The following is a 20,446-nucleotide window of genomic DNA, read 5'->3' as shown; positions in this document are numbered from 1 at the left end:
CTCTCCCCAAGACTCCGTAGCTCATCAGGCTGTTGCTGTGTTAATGAAGAGGCCCAGTGTTGGAGTCCTGCATTGAGTCAGGATTTTTCATACTAGTCCCATGTGGGAATTCATTCGTGTTTATTAAATTACATGTACCCACACACGCTGTTGTTTCTCCTTTATAAAAATCTGAATTTTTCAACTCAACCATGATAGCCTGCCCCCTTCCTGCCTCTCACTTTGCTTTTTACTGATATAAACAAACTTTCTACCCTATTCCTGAAAACACTTCCTATTTTTTGTCTTGTACCTTGCACAGAAACTTCAAATTCACAATCTGTTTTTGTTTTACTTCTTTCTTCATTCCTCAAAACCCCGTCTGAACTTTGAAACACTCGTGGTTTGATGTGTCGTTCATTGAAGGCTTGGTCGATGTTACGATACTTAAACCTTGCAATTGCAGTTAGGTCACAAACACAAAGCTGCAAAATACCACACCACAGGTCATTTGGAGTAGAGGTTCAATTGCAACAATTTATCCCGAATTTGCTCTGCGTACTACAAACCCAGCAGTATTTGCCAAAATCTTTGTCTGTACAATTGGTATGCTCTGCTGGATGCTGTGTGTGTGTGTGTGTGTGTGTGTGTGTGTGTGTGTGTGTGTGTGTGTGTGTGTGTGTGTGTGTGTGTGTGTGTGTGTGTGTGTGTGTGTGTGTGTGTGTGTGTGTGTGTGTGTGTGTGTGTGTGTGTGTGTGTGTGTGTGTGTGTGTGTGTGTGTGTGTGTGTGTGTGTGTGTGTGTGTGACATGGACGAATTAATTCGATTTTGATGAAAATCCGGATCTGAATACGAAAATAATTTTAATTATTTAAGTGATTCTTTACCATTGAAAAATGGAGCCAAAAATGATACGTAACATTATAATTCAAAAACACACAGGGGCAGTGGGTCACACATGGGGGGAATGGGTCACACACGGGGGAGAGTGGGGGTCGCTTTACTCCTCCCCCCTCATTCCTTTCCAACTCCTCCAGTCTCCTCTCCCCCTCCCCCAGTCTCCTCTTCCCCTCCCCCAGTCTCCTCTCTCCCTCCCCCAGTCTCCTCTCTCCCTCCCCCAGTCTCGTCTCCCCTCCCCCAGTCTCCTCTCCCCTCCCCCAGTCTTCTCTCCCCCTCCCCCAGTCTCCAATCGAGCAGGTACGGCAAATATTAGAGGTAATTGAACTTTTCTCTTGGAGCAACACAGTGTAAATCCACCCCCTTGTCCTGTTCATTCATTAGTGAAATGTTTTGCAGAACAGTACACGCATGGTGATGTCATCGGACTCGCACCGCAATGATGATCTTCAACAATATTATCCAATACTTCATCCGGATTCATTACAGCTGCTCTTGTATAGGTTTGCTCTGCACACATTACCTTCCAATGTCTTTGTTGCTCAGCATCCCGTGCAAGTCTCCACGCATCTCCACTCATGGCTTGCAGACTTCCTCTCTGGTCGTAGTCAACGTGTGGCCCTGAATGGATTTCTCTCATCTCCCCTTCCTGTTCTGGCTGGAGTTCCCCAAGGCAGTGTTCTGGGCCCTGTGCTATTTCTGGTCTTCATCAATGATCTCTCCGACTCTCTTGAAAATCCTCTCTATCTCTTTGCTGATGACTCCACTCTCTGCCGCTCCATTCCTCATCCCTCAGATCAGCAGTCTGCAGCCTCCTCATTCTCTGCAGACCTGGACAAAATCACAGACTGGTCAAACAAGTGGAACATGTCTTTCAATCCCGACAAATCTCACACTCTTACGATGTCTCTCCGAAAAGACCGACTGGAAAACCCTCCCATCTACTTTCTCAACAATCCTCTCCAATAAGTTCTGTCGCTCAAGCTTTTGGGTCTCACTATCTGCCATGATCTTTCTTGGGAAAACCACATTTCCAAGCTGGCCTCCAAAGCCAGTCGCCGACTGGGCATCCTCCATCGTGCGAAGTCCTTCCTTGGCACACCTGAGCTCCTCACCACATACAAGGCTTTCTTCTGCAGCTCAATGGAATACTGCTCTCCCCTCTGGGCAGGTGCTCCTGCCTCACACCTAGCTCGTCTTCACGCTGTTGAAGCCAAAGCTTTCAGAATCATTGGAATCTCCTGCGATGAAGTTAACTCCGAGGGCCTTTCACTCACTCACCGCAGGCAGGTTGGTGGTCTTTCTGTCTTCTACCGACTCCTCTCTGGCCTTGCTCCCCCAGCTCTCTCTGTGCTCTGTCCCCCAAATATTCCTACAGGTCGCACAAGATCTGCCAGCAACCCTCTTATGGTTAAACTGCCAAAATCAAGACTCTCTGCTCACCTTCACTCTTTCATTCCTCTTTTCTCCCGCCTCTGGAACAAACTCCCCCACTCCCTTCAATCCCACTCCTCCCTCCAGGTCTTTAAAACAGCTGTTCACCACCATCTCTTATCTTCCCCCATCCAAAACCTTGATCTTTTCTACCCTCGCTAATTCACCCCAGATACACTTTTTTGAAATTCCAACTTCTTTCCTGGAAGTCCTTGCAGTGTTCATATGTTTTATACCTCTCCCACCTCCTCCCAAGCCCTCTCCCTCCCACATTTCTCTCGATGTCCCTGCTCTCAAATGTTGTGTTTGTGTCCTTCCCCCTCTCTTGTTAGCTCTTTCACGAGCCTCGATCTTGTATACAAAAAAAAACAAAAAAACGCCTGTGTAAACGTTGATTGGGGGTCTCGTTCTGTTCCCTCATTATTTTATTCATTTTGGAGATAACATTTACAAACGCGAGTGGCGACATGTAAACGATGCTCCGCCCTTCTCCCCACGTGCAGAGTACCTAATTGCAACTTTTTATTGTGACGATGTCTAAAGAATGAAACATTCCGACTATATAAAGAATACAGCTCAAATGGAAAAGTCCCTGAGAAAAAAGTCTTATGGGTGGTGTATAAGAACATTACATTGCACCTTTCTGTCCCGGGAAAACCAAAGTTACTCTTTTCGTTGCAGCGTACAAAATGACTTTTTTTTTTTAAATTAAATATTTCAAATAAACTTCTTCCCAACAGATGTTTGTGATTCCATCCTAACCATATTATGCAATTCCAGGTTTTGGGAAGCCAGTGCTGAAGTCATGTTTCAATACTGTCGTAGTTATTAGATGTTAGTGATAAAGTCGGCTAGATCTGTGATGAACAGTTCAAGGGGCTCACTACTTGATGCCAGCTGATGCTATCGATCATGAGTGATGAAGTTTTGTGGGATCCATTTTGCTGACACCTTGTACCTGCTAAAATGTTCATGCACGATGGTGAAACGATACCCTGAGAATTACCAAATCCTGTGGATATTTAGGTGGCCTCAACATGGTGAACCTCCGCAATTAACGCCTTGACCATAGACCGGAGTTTTGTGGGTTGGTCTCAGCAGTCGGCTATCCTGACCTGGGATCATATTTCAAGGGATCGTCATAAGTTCATGGTTAAAGTCTGCCACCCATTTGGCTACTGTGGAATACGAGTCCGCACCTAGTAATCATGGAATTATTTGGAGCCATCACCTTGTTCGCATGTTCCATAACTCGGTGGTTGTGAAATCGGCAAAATGGAACGAAACAAGTTGTTTCGCCCCTTCCTGAACTCTTATTTAGTAATTTTATTAAAAGCCTTACCGTTGCCATGAGTACAATATTTATCAATAAAATGATTTATGGACTCTGCTACTGCATGAGATCACCGTGCTTTCTGAGGAATGGGAGGTGAGGTTTGCTGGCTTTATGGATTTAAATTATCCAAAAATATCGCTCGGCACTGCTTTGAGTTAGGAAGTGCTCCAACAGGATGTGATGAAACAGCTGAGCCATTGATACTTAGATGGGAAATACATGCCAGATGTATGAGTTGAATTGAGTCCCAGGTCAACGAATGGATGGCTCAAGGTCTCAACAATTAGCTCAAGGTCTCAGCTTTTCAAGAGGGCGATAGGCAAACGAACGTTGGCATTCAAATCCCACTCAGTAGGAATGCCTTTTCATGGAATATTTTGGCCTAACATACAGTCGTAGCCACAAATATTGGCACCCTTGTACTTTTAAAAAATAACTCACAATTTTCTCAAAAAATAAGTTGAAATTGACAAAAGTATTTGGTCTCCACAATTCTTTATTGCACTATTAATATTACAGAACCTTTGTTTTTGATTCAGAACTTATTATATCCTTTTTAAATCAGAAAATAAAAATAAATGGCATTGACAAAATTATTGACACCCTTGACTTAATATTTGGTAGCACAGCCTTTGGACAAAATAACTGCAGTCAAGTGCTTCCTATAGCCATGAATGAGCTACCTACACCTCTCTACTGGCAGTTTGTCCCACTCTTCTTGTGCAAACTGCCCCAGTTCTCCCAGATTTGAAGGGTGCCTTCTCCCAACTGCTGTTTTCAGATCTCCCCACAGGTGTTCAATGGGATTTAGATCTGGACTCATTGCTCGCCACTTCAGAACAGTCCAGCGTTTTGTCTTGAATCATTCCTGGGTGCTTTTTGAAGTGTGTTTGGGGTCATTGTCCTGCTGCAAGACCCATGACCTTCGACGGAGACCCAGCTTTCTGACACTGGGTTGAACATTGCGCTCCAAAATGCCTTGGTAATCTCCTGATTTCATGATGCCATGCACACATTCAAGGCACCCAGTGCCAGTCGCAGCACAACAACCCCAAAACATCACTGAACCTCCTCCATGTTTGACTGTAGGGAAGGTGTTCTTTTCTTTGAAGGCTTCATTTTGTTTTCTGTAAACATAGAGATTATGTGCTTTACCAAAAAGCTCTAATTTGGTCTCATCTGTCCACAGGACATTCTCCCAGAAGGATTTTGGCTTGTTCAGGTGTGTTTTGGCAAACTCCATTCGGGCTTTCTTATGTCTACAAGTCTACTGAGTGATCTCTCTCTCAGCAGTGGGACCTCCTGGGTCTCCTACCATAGAACCCCCTTTCATTGAGTTGGTGATGGATGGTGCGAGTTGAAACTGTCGTACCTTGTGTCTGAAGTTCAGCTTGAATCTGTTTGGCAGTTGATCGAGGTGCTTTCTCCACCATTCGAACAATCCTTCGCTGCAATCTTCAATCAAAGTTTCTCTTGCGGCCATGTCCAGGGAGGTTGGCGACAGTGCCATGGGCCTTAAACTTCCTGATAACATTGTGTACGGTGGACACAGGAACATCAAGGTCTCTGGAGATGAACTTGTAGCCTTGAGATTGTCCATGCTTGGCTACAATGTTGTATCTGACCTCCTCAGACAATTCTCTGGTTTTCTTTCTTTTCTCCATGCTCATTGCTGTACACACAGTGACACAAAACACCAGAATGACTCCTTTTCTCTATTCAAACTGGTTGAATCAGTGATTTTTATTTTACAGGTACCTACAACTCACCAGAGGTGAGTTCAATTCCAAAGTAAAGGAGAATCACCTGCTTGAAATCTAATTACAGTATTTCTAACAACCTCTTAAATGCCAATAATATTGTCCAGGCCATTTTAGGATTTCTGTGTGGAATAAGCTAAGATTTAGTAATTTTTGTCAACTTTTTTGTTTTGTTGCACTGCAAACCAAAGAAATACAAATGCGGATACCAAACGATTTTTTAATTTCAACAATTTTTTGGAAGAAATGGTGTATTATTTGAAAAAGGTGCAAGGGTGCCAATATTTTTGGCCACGACTGTGCGTGGGGATAGCGATAAGCATTTATAGGATGGTCAATATGATTGGAGCCATCATACCAGAGGGTGACATTAAATTGAGAGAATAAAACTGAGAGGAGGAATGATGATGGAAGAGAGAACCGAAGGCAGGGTAGTGTGGGAGCAAAAGGGAGGAAGTTTGGGAGGAGATAGCAGTAGAGGGACGAAAGGGAAGGGACATGTGTGGAGCAAATTGAGGAAAGAGGAATAAGGGGGTGCGGAATGAAGAATTTGACCATATTCGCATATGTAATATATGGATCCTTCACGGCAGCCAAACATTTCATCTTGTATGCCTAATGGCGATTACAAATAACAATACTTTTGTCATTCTTAAATCCAAAGTGTTTGCCTTGATCTGAAGTTGTGCAGCGCACGATTGCTTCTCCAGCAGTGAGTTCTAAATCGAGTGCATAATTTATTAATTCCCTTGCTCATCACGTGCAGCACATGTGACACTTCATCACTCTAAGACATTGAGACTCGTCGAGGTCAACCCGGTGGTGCAAATAATGACCAAACTAAAAGGTCGCTCCCATTAAACAGACCCTCGATCCTGCCTCGTTGTGCTCTTTCCCCACAGATGCAGCTGCCGTTCCCGATGGAGAAAATTACGGAGTTGCCGCGCAACGACTTCCAGGCGCTCCTAAAGATACACGTGCTCACATCTGAGCAGCTCGAGTTCGTACACGACGTGAGGCGGCGGAGCAAGAACCGAGTTGCTGCACAGCGCTGCCGCAAGAGGAAGCTGGACTGCATACAGAACCTGGAAGGAGAGATAGAGAAGTTGGTGGGTTTGCTGGTCTTCTGGGTTAGGGGGATAAACTACAAGTCTACCGTTTTTGTTTATATTTTACAATTATAATCTCTCGCACTGATGAGTAGGCATCTTCGGCCGACGCGGGGGGGTTGGGGTGGGAGGTGGGGAATGAGGGGGGGGGCGGGAAGACTTTAAGACTTGATCGAGGTTCAGGTCTTCATTCAGGACTGAACCATTGAAATTGATCAGTGAGTGTATTTGGGAAACGTATCTTCGAAAAGGTCCAAGCGTCCTTTTTCATTGTCACCTCATGCAGAGCTAACTTCTGCTGAATCGAACATGTCTTACGAAACGTTGTCCCCATCCCCACACCCACACCCCACACCCCACCCGATGGTCACTTGAGCTCACTATCTGCATTCATTGACCGAATGTTGTAACCGTGTCCCAAGCCATGTCCCAATGCCGTACAAAGAAGCACAGTCCTTTATCAGCCACAAGTTAAACTTCGCGTTTTTTATCTTGTCTTTTATCTTCGCTTTATTAATAAGTGATTAATAATGAAAATAAATAAATAATAATCATAAAATAATTAATTTCTTAATCAATTGGCTAATAGCATACCTAAACCACCACCGTTTTGACTTTATGTATATATACTGTATACTGTATACTGTATTATAAAACAGGAGTGTCTGTCCGTCCCCAAACTATTCCCTCAGTTTTGGGGCTCTCGAATTTTGTGTTTGTAAATGTTTCGCACATCATGGTGCATCCCTTTCATTCATTCTCTGCCCCATTTCCTCCCACCCTGGTATGTCCTCGCAGTGCAAAGACAAAGAGCGTCTGCTGCATGAACAAGAGGAGCTGAAAGTAGGAATGGGCGAGCTTTGGCAAAGTTTTACAGGACTGTGCCAAAAGATCTGCCAGGAGGTGCGGAGTCCTCCTGAGCACCTCCGCTTCCTCGGACAATATGCCACAGGTCCTCTTGCTCAGTCGAGTGCCATCGCTCGTCGCTGCGACCCGGAAGGGCCGTCCGTAGACCCGACGGACGGGAACGGAAGGGCCGAGAGCCCCTCGCCACCTCCCGTGTGCCCGTTCAGAGCCGGTCACTCGAGCTTCAGGCCCAAGACTGCGGAAGGTCTGCAGCGGAGGTGATGGATGGATCGCTCCATTGACAATTGCCAGTAACCTGTTTGCGTCTCCTCTGCGATTTTTGTGAGCGAGGAGTTTTCTTTGACCGTGTTGACCTCCCAACGATATCGTCGCCATGTTGTTTCGCCAACCGCGATCGCCGTGTCAAAGTGCGGTATCCATCCGCATTCATCTCAAGGTGCTCATCTTCAACTGATTTTGGATGCGTTCGTTAATTTCTTTTATTCCTGATTATAATTTTGTTACTTTTTCTTTTTTAATTGCAAATGATCCGAGAAGCATTTCGGCTTCGATCGCCGTAGGAAACGCTGCTCCGCACATTTACTTGGAAAACGACCTTTGTTCCTGTACACTTTCTATCCCAGAGGCCCAATTGTTTACTCTGCTATCATTTTCACTCTCTAAACCCTCTCATCAACACCACCCTCTCCTCCTGACATCCCCCTACAAACTGAGTTGTTAATGTTCTTTCTCTTTTGTACATAAGCGCATTCAATGACTCTACCACTAGGCTACAACACAGCACGAGCTGCATCTCATCCAAGCTCAGGATCATTTTTCCACCGTGCCCATCTACTTACCTGTTCTGCAGCTGTCCACGAGCACACTGCCACTGAGCCACCATCTACCCATGTGCACATACCTCTCGGTCCATTTTCCCCCCACATTTTGGTGGGCCAAAGAGCCATAGCTTAGGGTCGCTGGCCCGTTATTGGTGGCCATGTACCCCAGTACTTGGCCCGGAAGGCTACAAGGGCCCCAGTTATACAGGTCTTTATTTTCTCGTTGTTTTGTTGTTGTTGTTGTTGTCGTTTATTTTAAAAGCTTTTAAACGATTTTCGCAGTTGAACGTTCTCCGCTACTCGGTGGACTCTCTGCGAACTTTCATCGTCTCTCTCAGTTTTGAGGAAAGCGAAGAAGGTTGGAACAGAACTTTAAAAGAAAACACAACCTACCTTGAGCTCTTCTCAGGATGGAACCATTTACTGACGGTAAACCTCAGACAAAGCTTCAGGTTTTGACTTAGCAGGTAAACGTTGCTTTTCTTTAACAGAAGCAGCCTGCAGACGTTTCCCGCTGCTTGGGCAACACCTGTGATAATGTAGGAGGGAAGGCGGAGGAAAGAAGAACGTTTTTGATCTCCACGTACAGGTAGATTGATGGCTTTTGTACATTTGAGCTTCTGTTTGGTTTGGTAATCCTTTTTAACCTCCCACGTCCAATAATTCTGCATGTGTGGACCTGCCCACTATGATGCCACAAACTTAACCTGCTGCGTTGTCTTATCTTTCTGCCATATTTGTGCTGAGGATGACGGGTGGGTGGCTGAGTTTCCGGCAAAGAGCGCACCGAGCTCAAGCCTCTAGGTTAATGCCTTCGACGAGTATTACTTTCTTTGTTAGCTGTGGACACGGAATGCTTACCTGCGAGTTGTTGAGCCTCCAGAGTTTCAACCTAGATCCCGTTGTAAAATTTCAAAACAACCTTTCCTCACACCCTGGCATTTGGGCCATATTTTTATCCAGTTTGTATTTTTTGCTTTGCAGGAGGTTGGTGGGTAAGGGGCGAGTGGGTTGGTGGTGAGGACCGACGGAATGGTATACTTCGGATATGTCACAACTGGAATCGCTGGGAGAATAAAACCAAATTGCAACCCCGTGGGACCAGATCCCCACTTCACCCCATCGCCCAAGAATCGAGGGGTTAAATACACGAGTATTATTAGCTCTTGCTTCCCGGCCCAAGTTTGGAAACGCTAAAATTCCCAGGTTCCCTTGCGCCAAGACCTGCTTTGAGTCAGCACCCGATCTTACAAACACCTGTCTTTTGTGGAACCTTTGATATGCAAGACGAGGGGTGCTCGCTCAAAGCAGAACTTGGCCTAAAAGCTGCGTGGCCGAAAAGGAAACTTTTTTTTTCCTGTTCTTACGGGGAGCTCACAAACTTCTTGGAATTTTATCTTTCGCACATCTTTGCTAAATAATACCTCTGCTCTCCTCCTCCACCATTTCCTGTTGATACAGCAAGGGCTTGTTGTTCAAAATTGTCATCGCCACGAGGATCTTTCAAAGAGGGGAGTAGTAGGGGTTGCTTTTTGGGGAAGCAAGCAGCATTATTCGACGGCACTCTACCCTTGCGAAGGAATTGAGATCATGCATGTTGGAGATTCACCTTTGGCTTAATTTAGCCATGTTAAAGGCTGTCGGTTTCCTTTCTTGCAGTTGAAAACTGCTAGAAGGTCGGCTTTTGCACTTTTTGAAAAATAAAACGGGGAAATCTTAAAAGGCAACCGCTGTAGATAATTTATTCTCAAATTTTTTAAAAATAATAGTGAGGAAGCGTTGCCATTAGCCGATGGCAATTTGGACTATTGGTCAGTATTTTGTATTTTTGTACATTGTTTTATCCGTCGTACCGCGCTGCCAAAAGGCCCCAGCCAGGGAAGCGAAACGGTGATGCGCGAAGCGCTCGTACACCAAGGAAAAAAGCAAAGCAAGGAACCAATATGGCCGCCCGTCCTCTTCCGGACGTTCTCAACTGTTCTGCCCGATGGGCCGTGGCCGCACTGTTAACGGCCGACTGTTATTACCGGGACATTTTTGGTGGGACGTTGAGGTTTGGACTCGAAAGACTCAAACGCTCAGTAGTCGGAACAAAGCGAGCACCGCCACCACGCCTTGGCCGCACACTGGTTACTAAAGCGGGCGCCATTTTGTGCGTGACAAAAAGTACATATTGTATTTTATTTTTCTCGGAGGTGGCCATGGACTGTTAGAAACTCTACCCAAAGTATAGTGTGGGCTGTTTAGCGGAGCCGCAAGCTGAGACTGCCCCTTATTATTTTTATTTTTTTGGTCATTCAGTACCGCTGACAAACCCTCGACAGTGTTAGCAGCAAATGGCCATGTGAGGCCTGTTTGCCTTTCTCTATTCTGGAACTCAGACTTTCTTTCATTCTCAACTTTCCTCCTCCAATGTAAACTTATTTATTTTCTCTACCCGCGACTCTGGCCTCCTCATGCACCCAGTGGCTGTCGCCCTGGCCTGTCTCACTGTGTTATTATTGATATTGTTACAATTATTCTTATTGCTCGTGATTGTAAAAAAGAAAACAAAAAGAAAAAAAAATGGAAAACAGACCCTTTTTATGCAACTGGATCTCCTTTCAACCATTTGCGCCTCAGGAGTCGTTTTGATCACTTCGGGAATTAAACACAAAAGATTCCTTTTGAAATGTTGGTTGCAGCGTGCTATTTTTGTGCAAGGTGTTTTGCACGGATCAGGGTTTTAATTAATTTTCTGTTGGATTTTAAAAATCACAAACACTTCCCTCCTCCAGTCTTCACTGCAGCTTGTGATGGCTACATGGTTATCTCTACCCCCCGCCCCCCTCTCCTACCCTCAAGCCCTTCGGAAGCCTTTCACACATGACGTTTCTAGGCTACCACCTGTCCACTGAACTCCCAATGATAAAATTATCCACCCACTGCAAAACGCCTCTCTTAATTAATCCAGATTATTCCTTCATTGTGAATGCTCTGCACTCATGTAACATTTACTTAAGCTGGCGACTTTGCTATTGCACCTGTAATAAGGTACTATTTACATGGGTTCATAGGTGTACACACGTATTTGTACCTGTAGGAATGCATTTCGGTATCGTCACATAAACCACCCTCATAATGGTAATGGATACGTCCCACTACATCGAATGCTGTTCGGCCGGACTGTACCATTCCATCGCACAAGGGGTGTTACTTATCGTTTGCTTAAACCACAAACGGTCCTGCTGACTTTGGCTCACGCCCCCTTTTCAGCACATCGAAGGGGGTGCGGCCTGACTCGCACGTGTGACGTCATAATGCACCATCGTCTCAACCACATTTCGGTCACATTCCCCCACCCCAATTAGGCCTTGTTCTTTTACACCTTCGCTTTCGTCGGTGTTCTCGATTGTCGAATGGCGTGCAAGTCGAATACGCGGCGTCCATTTCACGAACTCGGTATAAGGAATGGGAGTTGATGCAATCATCAAACATAAACAATTAAATCATCATTTAAAATGTTAATTTCCTTCACAAGGCTAAATCTCAACTCAACTAACATGATCAATAACATTGGCCTCGGGATCCATAAAAATTAATTCCCAGATTGCTCCACATGTGGTCTGGGAATTGAACATCGACTCGAAACAAACCGTTCGCCAAACATGTCTCATGGCCGATCTGCATGGCTTTGGAATATCGAGGGAATACAGGTTACACACACAAATCAATGTTTAGATCTGTTTTAAAGCAATGGCAACCGTTCGATCTCCTCGTCCGATCAATTTGTTCGAGCTATTACATTGATCCATCAGTCTGATCGATTCCTTGGTCTCATCTCTTGGTCTGATCCATTAGTCTGATCGATTCCTTGGTCTCATCTCTTAGTTTGATTCATTAATCTGATCGATTCCTTAGTCTCATCTCTTAGCTTGATACATTAATCCAATCGATTCCTTAGTCTCATCTCTTGGTCTGATCCATTAGTCTGATCGATTCCTTCGTCTCATCTCTTGGTTTGATTCATTAATCTGATCGATTCCTTAGTCTCATCTCTTAGCTTGATACATTAATCCAATCGATTCCTTAGTCTCATCTCTTGGTCTGATCCATTAGTCTGATCGATTCCTTCGTCTCATCTCTTGGTTTGATTCATTAATCTGATCGATTCCTTGGTCTCATATCTTGGTCTGATCCATCAGTCTGATCGATTCCTTGGTCTCATCTCTTGGTTTGATACATTAGTCTGATCGATTCCTTGGTCTCATCTCTTGGTTTGATCCATTAATCTGATCGATTCCTTGGTCTCATATCTTGGTCTGATCCATCAGTCTGATCGATTCCTTGGTCTCATATCTTGGTCTGATCCATCAGTCTGATCGATTCCTTGGTCTCATCTCTTGGTCTGATCCATTAGTCTGATCGATTCCTTCGTCTCATCTCTTAGTTTGATCCATTAATCTGATCGATTCCTTGGTCTCATCTCTTGATCCGATCTATTCGTCTGATTGATTCATACGTCTCATCTCTTAGTTTGATCTATTAATCTGATCGATTCCTTCATCTCATCTCTTCGTTTGATCCATTAATCTGATCGATTCCTTGGTCTCATCTCTTGGTCTGATCCATCAGTCTGATCGATTCCTTGGTCTGATCCATCAGTCTGATCGATTCCTTAGTCTCATATCTTGGTCTGATCCATTAGTCTGATCGATTCCTTAGTCTCATCTCTTAGTTTGATCCATTAATCTGATCGATTCCTTGGTCTCATCTCTTGATCCGATCTATTCGTCTGATTGATTCATACGTCTCATCTCTTAGTTTGATCTATTAATCTGATCGATTCCTTCATCTCATCTCTTAGTTTGATCCATTAATCTGATCGATTACTTGGTCTCATCTCTTGGTCTGATACATTAGTCTTATCGATTCCTTCGTCTCATCTCTTAGTTTGATCTATTAATCTGATCGATTCCTTAGTCTCATTTCTTAGTTTGATCCATTAGTCTGATCGATTCCTTGGTCTCATATTTTGGTCTGATCCCTTAGTCCAATCGATTCATTGGTCTCATTTCTTGGTCTGATCCATTTATTTGATCGATTCCTTAGTCTCATTTCCTAGTTTGATCCTTGGTCTCATCTCTTGGTCTGATCCATTAGTCTGATCGATTCCTTCGACTCATTTCTTAGTTTGATCCTTGGTCTCATCTCTTGGTGTGATCCATTGGTCTCATCTTTTGGTCTGATCCATTCGTCTGATCGATTCCTTCGTCTCATTTCTTAGTTTGATCCATTAGTCTGATCGATTCCTTGATCTCATCTTTTGGTCTGATCCATTAGTCTGATCGATTCCTTAGTCTCATCTCTTGGTCTGATCCATTGGTCTCATCTTTTGGTCTGATCCATTAGTCTGATCGATTCCTTCGTCTCATCTCTTAGTTTGATCCATTAATCTGATCGATTCGTTCATCTAATCTCTTAGTCTGATCTATTAATCTAATCGATTCCTTCGCCTCATCTCGTGGTTCGAACTATTGGTTCCATCTCTTAGTTTGATCCCTTAGTAGTCTGATCGATTCCTTAGTCTCATCTCTTGGTCTGATCCATTAGTCTGATCGATTCCTTCGTCTCATCTCTTGGTTTGATTCATTAATCTGATCGATTCCTTGGTCTCATATCTTGGTCTGATCCATCAGTCTGATCGATTCCTTGGTCTCATCTCTTGGTTTGATACATTAGTCTGATCGATTCCTTGGTCTCATCTCTTGGTTTGATCCATTAATCTGATCGATTCCTTGGTCTCATATCTTGGTCTGATCCATCAGTCTGATCGATTCCTTGGTCTCATATCTTGGTCTGATCCATCAGTCTGATCGATTCCTTGGTCTCATCTCTTGGTCTGATCCATTAGTCTGATCGATTCCTTCGTCTCATCTCTTAGTTTGATCCATTAATCTGATCGATTCCTTGGTCTCATCTCTTGATCCGATCTATTCGTCTGATTGATTCATACGTCTCATCTCTTAGTTTGATCTATTAATCTGATCGATTCCTTCATCTCATCTCTTCGTTTGATCCATTAATCTGATCGATTCCTTGGTCTGATCCATCAGTCTGATCGATTCCTTGGTCTGATCCATCAGTCTGATCGATTCCTTAGTCTCATATCTTGGTCTGATCCATTAGTCTGATCGATTCCTTAGTCTCATCTCTTAGTTTGATCCATTAATCTGATCGATTCCTTGGTCTCATCTCTTGATCCGATCTATTCGTCTGATTGATTCATACGTCTCATCTCTTAGTTTGATCTATTAATCTGATCGATTCCTTCATCTCATCTCTTAGTTTGATCCATTAATCTGATCGATTACTTGGTCTCATCTCTTGGTCTGATACATTAGTCTTATCGATTCCTTCGTCTCATCTCTTAGTTTGATCTATTAATCTGATCGATTCCTTAGTCTCATTTCTTAGTTTGATCCATTAGTCTGATCGATTCCTTGGTCTCATATTTTGGTCTGATCCCTTAGTCCAATCGATTCATTGGTCTCATTTCTTGGTCTGATCCATTTATTTGATCGATTCCTTAGTCTCATTTCCTAGTTTGATCCTTGGTCTCATCTCTTGGTCTGATCCATTAGTCTGATCGATTCCTTCGACTCATTTCTTAGTTTGATCCTTGGTCTCATCTCTTGGTGTGATCCATTGGTCTCATCTTTTGGTCTGATCCATTCGTCTGATCGATTCCTTCGTCTCATTTCTTAGTTTGATCCATTAGTCTGATCGATTCCTTGATCTCATCTTTTGGTCTGATCCATTAGTCTGATCGATTCCTTAGTCTCATCTCTTGGTCTGATCCATTGGTCTCATCTTTTGGTCTGATCCATTAGTCTGATCGATTCCTTCGTCTCATCTCTTAGTTTGATCCATTAATCTGATCGATTCGTTCATCTAATCTCTTAGTCTGATCTATTAATCTAATCGATTCCTTCGCCTCATCTCGTGGTTCGAACTATTGGTTCCATCTCTTAGTTTGATCCCTTAGTAGTCTGATCGATTCCTTAGTCTCATCTCTTGGTCTGATCCATTAGTCTGATCGATTCCTTCGTCTCATCTCTTGGTTTGATTCATTAATCTGATCGATTCCTTGGTCTCATATCTTGGTCTGATCCATCAGTCTGATCGATTCCTTGGTCTCATCTCTTGGTTTGATACATTAGTCTGATCGATTCCTTGGTCTCATCTCTTGGTTTGATCCATTAATCTGATCGATTCCTTGGTCTCATATCTTGGTCTGATCCATCAGTCTGATCGATTCCTTGGTCTCATATCTTGGTCTGATCCATCAGTCTGATCGATTCCTTGGTCTCATCTCTTGGTCTGATCCATTAGTCTGATCGATTCCTTCGTCTCATCTCTTAGTTTGATCCATTAATCTGATCGATTCCTTGGTCTCATCTCTTGATCCGATCTATTCATCTGATTGATTCATACGTCTCATCTCTTAGTTTGATCTATTAATCTGATCGATTCCTTCATCTCATCTCTTCGTTTGATCCATTAATCTGATCGATTCCTTGGTCTCATCTCTTGGTCTGATCCATCAGTCTGATCGATTCCTTGGTCTGATCCATCAGTCTGATCGATTCCTTAGTCTCATATCTTGGTCTGATCCATTAGTCTGATCGATTCCTTAGTCTCATCTCTTAGTTTGATCCATTAATCTGATCGATTCCTTGGTCTCATCTCTTGATCCGATCTATTCGTCTGATTGATTCATACGTCTCATCTCTTAGTTTGATCTATTAATCTGATCGATTCCTTCATCTCATCTCTTAGTTTGATCCATTAATCTGATCGATTCCTTGGTCTCATCTCTTGGTCTGATACATTAGTCTTATCGATTCCTTCGTCTCATCTCTTAGTTTGATCTATTAATCTGATCGATTCCTTAGTCTCATTTCTTAGTTTGATCCATTAGTCTGATCGATTCCTTGGTCTCATATTTTGGTCTGATCCCTTAGTCCAATCGATTCATTGGTCTCATTTCTTGGTCTGATCCATTTATTTGATCGATTCCTTAGTCTCATTTCCTAGTTTGATCCTTGGTCTCATCTCTTGGTCTGATCCATTAGTCTGATCGATTCCTTCGACTCATTTCTTAGTTTGATCCTTGGTCTCATCTCTTGGTGTGATCCATTGGTCTCATCTTTTGGTCTGATCCATTCGTCTGATCGATTCCTTCGTCTCATTTCTTAGTTTGATCCATTAGTCTGATCGATTCCTTGATCTCATCTTTTGGTCTGATCCATTAGTCTGATCGATTCCTTAGTCTCAGCTCTTGGTCTGATCCATTGGTCTCATCTTTTGGTCTGATCCATTAGTCTGATCGATTCCTTCGTCTCATCTCTTAGTTTGATCCATTAATCTGATCGATTCGTTCATCTAATCTCTTAGTCTGATCTATTAATCTAATCGATTCCTTCGCCTCATCTCGTGGTTCGAACTATTGGTTCCATCTCTTAGTTTGATCCCTTAGTAGTCTGATCGATTCCTTCGTCTCATCTCTTAGTTTGATGTATTAATCTAATCGATTCCTTCGTCTCATCTCTTAGTTTGATCCCTTAGTAGCCTGATCGATTCCTTCGTCTCATATATCTCTTGGTCCGATATCCATTTTTTATCGACTGATCCAATGTGTTCGTTTGATCTTCCGATATTGAAGTTCGATCGATTTTGGAGTGAAATGTATAAACAGTTCTGTAATCGGGTGGTTGCAGGTATGCAATCTCCAACAAATGTTTCAGTACACTTACCTGTGTGATTGGAGAAAAATTAGGAATATCTATATATTACGTCCGAAAACATGGAACGTCTGACCCGTCTGCTCCGAACTTTCCCCTTCCCTTACTCCACCCACAACCTCGATTAACCTGGTTATCGTGGGTATTGGTAACATCCACATGAAAAAATGGTTCTCACCTTGTCGTCACGTGATGCCTGCGAAATCTCAGATGACGACCACTCTGTGGTCGAAACGTCCGACCTGGGCCTTGCCTGCCCCGTGGGTCCAAGTTGGAAATAGGAAAAAAGTTTCTTTTTTAAAATGGTTCCATTGTGACGTCACGAGTCCAAACGACCAGCCAAATCGTATTGCCAGCTGATGCTGGTTGGTTGCATCATAAGAGGTGCGTCTGTGCCGCGGATGCAGTGCTCCAGTAAAATAGTTTGGACATTCGCCATTGGAACCCACGAGGTGTATTTTTATTGTTTCGTTTGAGAAAAACCAATTGGAACATTAACAGAATGCAAAGACCGTTCCCAGGTGATTTCCGTGCCGTTAGCGCCCCCTGGTGGTCCTTGGTGTTTCTACACAAGGTGTTTGGGATGAGATGGCACTTTGGCAGGAATCTTGTGATCTCCGAGATACTCCGTTTATTTAATCATTACCCTCCCCCCCTTCCCTACAACGTATGACGTCACAATACCTGATTAACAGTTCGATGCTACTTGCAAAAAAAAAATGGAATTTTATATTTCATTTTGAATGAATTCGTCAAAAAGCAAACGTGGTCCAGATCATCTTACCTGTGAAACACCGGGAGATCATCTTACCTGTGAAACACCGGGAATCCAGGATGACAGTTTATATCTGGGTCGGGATTCGAACCCAGTCTGGTCGGTTTAAAAGCGAATGTGCAGGCCTCAAGGTCATCCTGACAACTCTTGTAGCAGTACATTCGGTAAAAAAACAAACATTTTTCCTGATGACACAAACAAAGAAGAATACTGAAGAAGAAGAAGTTTACCTGGAGCATCCCACAAATCCTCAGAGGGTTAGATGGGTTTTTTTTGTATACTGAATCGAGGCTCGTGAAAGAGCTAACATTTATTTCACAAACAAATCAACCAGACAAACAAAATATACAAAAAGAGGGAGCAGAAGACAAGATGGGGAGAGAAGGGGAAGCACACAACCACAACATTTGAGAGCAGGGAGAAGTGTGGGAGGGAGAGGGCTTGGGGGGAGGAGGCGTGGGAAGGGGGGGGGGGGGGGGGGAGAGGTATAAAACACAAGGGGACCGAAATTAGCAGGGGTAGAAAAGATCAAGGTTTTGGATGGGGGAGGATAAGAGATGGTGGTGAACAGCTGTTTTAAAGACCTGGAGGGTGGAGTGGGATTGAAGAGAGTGAGGGAGTTTGTTCCAGAGGCGGGAGAAAAGAGGAGTGAAGGTGAGCAGAAAGTCTTGATTTTGGCAGTTTAACCATAAGAGGGTTGCAGGCAGATCTTGTGCGACCTGTAGGAATATTTGGGGGACAGAGCCCAGAGAGAGCTGGGGGGGCAAGGCCAGAGAGGAGTCGGTAGAAGACGGAAAGACCACCAAACCTGCCTGCGGTGAGTGAGTGAAAGGCCCTTGGAGTTAGCTTCATCGTGGGAGATTCCAATGATTCTGAACGCTTTGGTTTCAACAGCGTGAAGATGAGCTAGGTGTGAGGCAGGAGCACCAGACCAGAGGGGAGAGCAGTATTCCATAGAGCTGCGGATGAAAGCCTTGTATGTGGTGAGGAGCTCAGGTGTGCCAAGGAAGGACTTCGCACGACGGAGGATGCCCAGTCGGCGACTGGCTTTGGAGGCCAGATTTGAAATGTGGTTTTCCCAGGAAAGATCGTGGCAAATAGTGAGACCCAAAAGCTTGAGTGACAGAACTTCTTGGAGAGGATTATTCAGAAAGTGGATGGGAGGGTTGTCCAGTCGGTCTTTTCGGAGAGACATCGTAAGAGTGTGAGATTTATCAGGATTGAAAGATCGAAAAGTTTATTATTAAGGTTAGGGTGAATTATCCATATTATTACTTGCGAAATCGAAGATCTTTCAGGAAAATTGGTCCGTCATTATTCTGTCTGTTTGTCTGTCTGTCTCTTTGTCTGTGTGTCTGTCAATCGCCTTCAGGTCACAATTTTAAACCGATCGACATGAAACTTCACCAAATGGTAGAGTTGGTCACAAGGAAGAAGCCTATTGATTCTGAGGTCAAAAGATCAACATCGGCGAAAAGTCAATAACTTTGTCGAATTTCTAAAATCTTCAGTTTTTATCCGATTGACTTGAAATTTCAACAGGATTTGCAAATCACGTCACTGAATTAAATCAATTATTTTTGAGGTCAACATAGGCCGAGTTTCTAAAATTGTAATTTTTTATCAGATTGACTTGAAAGTTGAACAGCATTTGCATATTGAGTCACTAAATTTGGACATTCTATTTTTGAACTAAATTTGAACTATTTTTGAGGTCAAAAGGTCAACTAAAGGTCAAACTTCTAAAATCATCAATTTTCGGCTGAAAAATCATCACTTTTCGTCCTATTAACTTGGGAATTAAACAGCAATTACATAGCGCATCACTGGATTGGGAAAGCAACTCTTTTGATGTCAAAGGTCAACTAAAGGTCAAGCTTCTAAAATCATCAATTTTCAGCTGAAAAATCATCACTTTTCGTCCTATTAACTTGGGAATTAAACAGCAATTACATAGCACATCACTGAATTGGGAAATCAACTATTTTGAGGTTGAAGGTCAACTAAAGGTCAAACTTCTAAAATCATCAATTTTGAGCTGAAAAATCATCACTTTTCATCCTATTAACTTGAGAATTAAACAGCAATTACATAGTAAGTACATCACTGATTTGGGAAAGCAACTATTTTTGAGGTCAAAGGTCAACTAAAGGTCAAACATCTGCAAACAATTTTTGGCTGAAAAATCATCACTTTTCGTCCTATTAACTTGAGAATTAAACAGCAATTACATAGCACATCACTGAATTGGGAAAGCAACTATTTTGAGGTCAAAGGTCAAACTTCTAAAATCATCAATTTTCAGCTGAAAAATCATCACTTTTCATCCTATTAACTTGAGAATTAAACAGCAATTACATAGCGCATCACTGAATTGGGAAAGCAACTATTTTGAGGTCAAAGGTCAACTAAAGGTCAAACTTCTAAAATCATCAATTTTCGGCTGAAAAATCATCACTTTTCATCTTATTAACTTGAAACAGCAGTTGCATAGCGCATCACTGATTTGGGAAAGCCACTATTTTTGAGGTCAAAGGTCAACTAAGGTTCAAACATCTGCAATCATCAATTTTCGGCTGAAAAATCATCACTTTTCGTCCTATTGACTTGGGAATTAAACAGCAATTACATAGTACATCACTGATTTGGGAAAGCAACTATTTTGAGGTCAAAGGTCAACTA

The 20,446-nt window shown here is 43.1% G+C and overlaps 2 protein-coding genes across 16 annotated transcripts in view; both read left to right on the top strand.

Annotated features, from left to right (window-relative positions):
* The window catches only part of LOC137427022 (transcription regulator protein BACH2), a 172,005-nt gene extending 161,130 nt beyond the window's left edge, over positions 1-10,875 (top strand). For all 8 annotated transcript variants that reach the window (XM_078778751.1, XM_068116131.2, XM_068116128.2 and 5 more), the window contains 2 exons: positions 6,309-6,515; positions 7,314-10,875. In XM_078778751.1, the coding sequence (XP_078634877.1) occupies positions 6,309-6,515; positions 7,314-7,643 (537 nt within the window). In that variant the 3' untranslated portion in view covers positions 7,644-10,875. The remainder of the gene's footprint in view (positions 1-6,308; positions 6,516-7,313) is intronic.
* The window catches only part of LOC137427024 (rho guanine nucleotide exchange factor TIAM1-like), a 71,612-nt gene continuing 58,816 nt past the window's right edge, over positions 7,651-20,446 (top strand). For 4 of the 8 annotated variants that reach the window (XR_013623577.1, XM_068116138.2, XM_078778764.1 and 1 more), the window contains exon 1: positions 8,706-8,792. The gene's annotated coding sequence lies outside the window, so the exon portion shown is untranslated. Of the gene's footprint in view, positions 8,793-20,446 lie in introns of all 8 variants that reach the window. The other 4 variants (XM_078778763.1, XM_078778761.1, XM_078778755.1 and 1 more) reach the window with 4 other exon arrangements.

Source organism: Myxine glutinosa, chromosome 5 (assembly GCF_964187855.1).
Source record: "Myxine glutinosa chromosome 5, kmMyxGlut1.1, whole genome shotgun sequence".
In the NCBI taxonomy this organism is placed as follows: domain Eukaryota; kingdom Metazoa; phylum Chordata; class Myxini; order Myxiniformes; family Myxinidae; genus Myxine; species Myxine glutinosa.
This window is presented reverse-complemented; position numbering and strand designations above follow the sequence as displayed.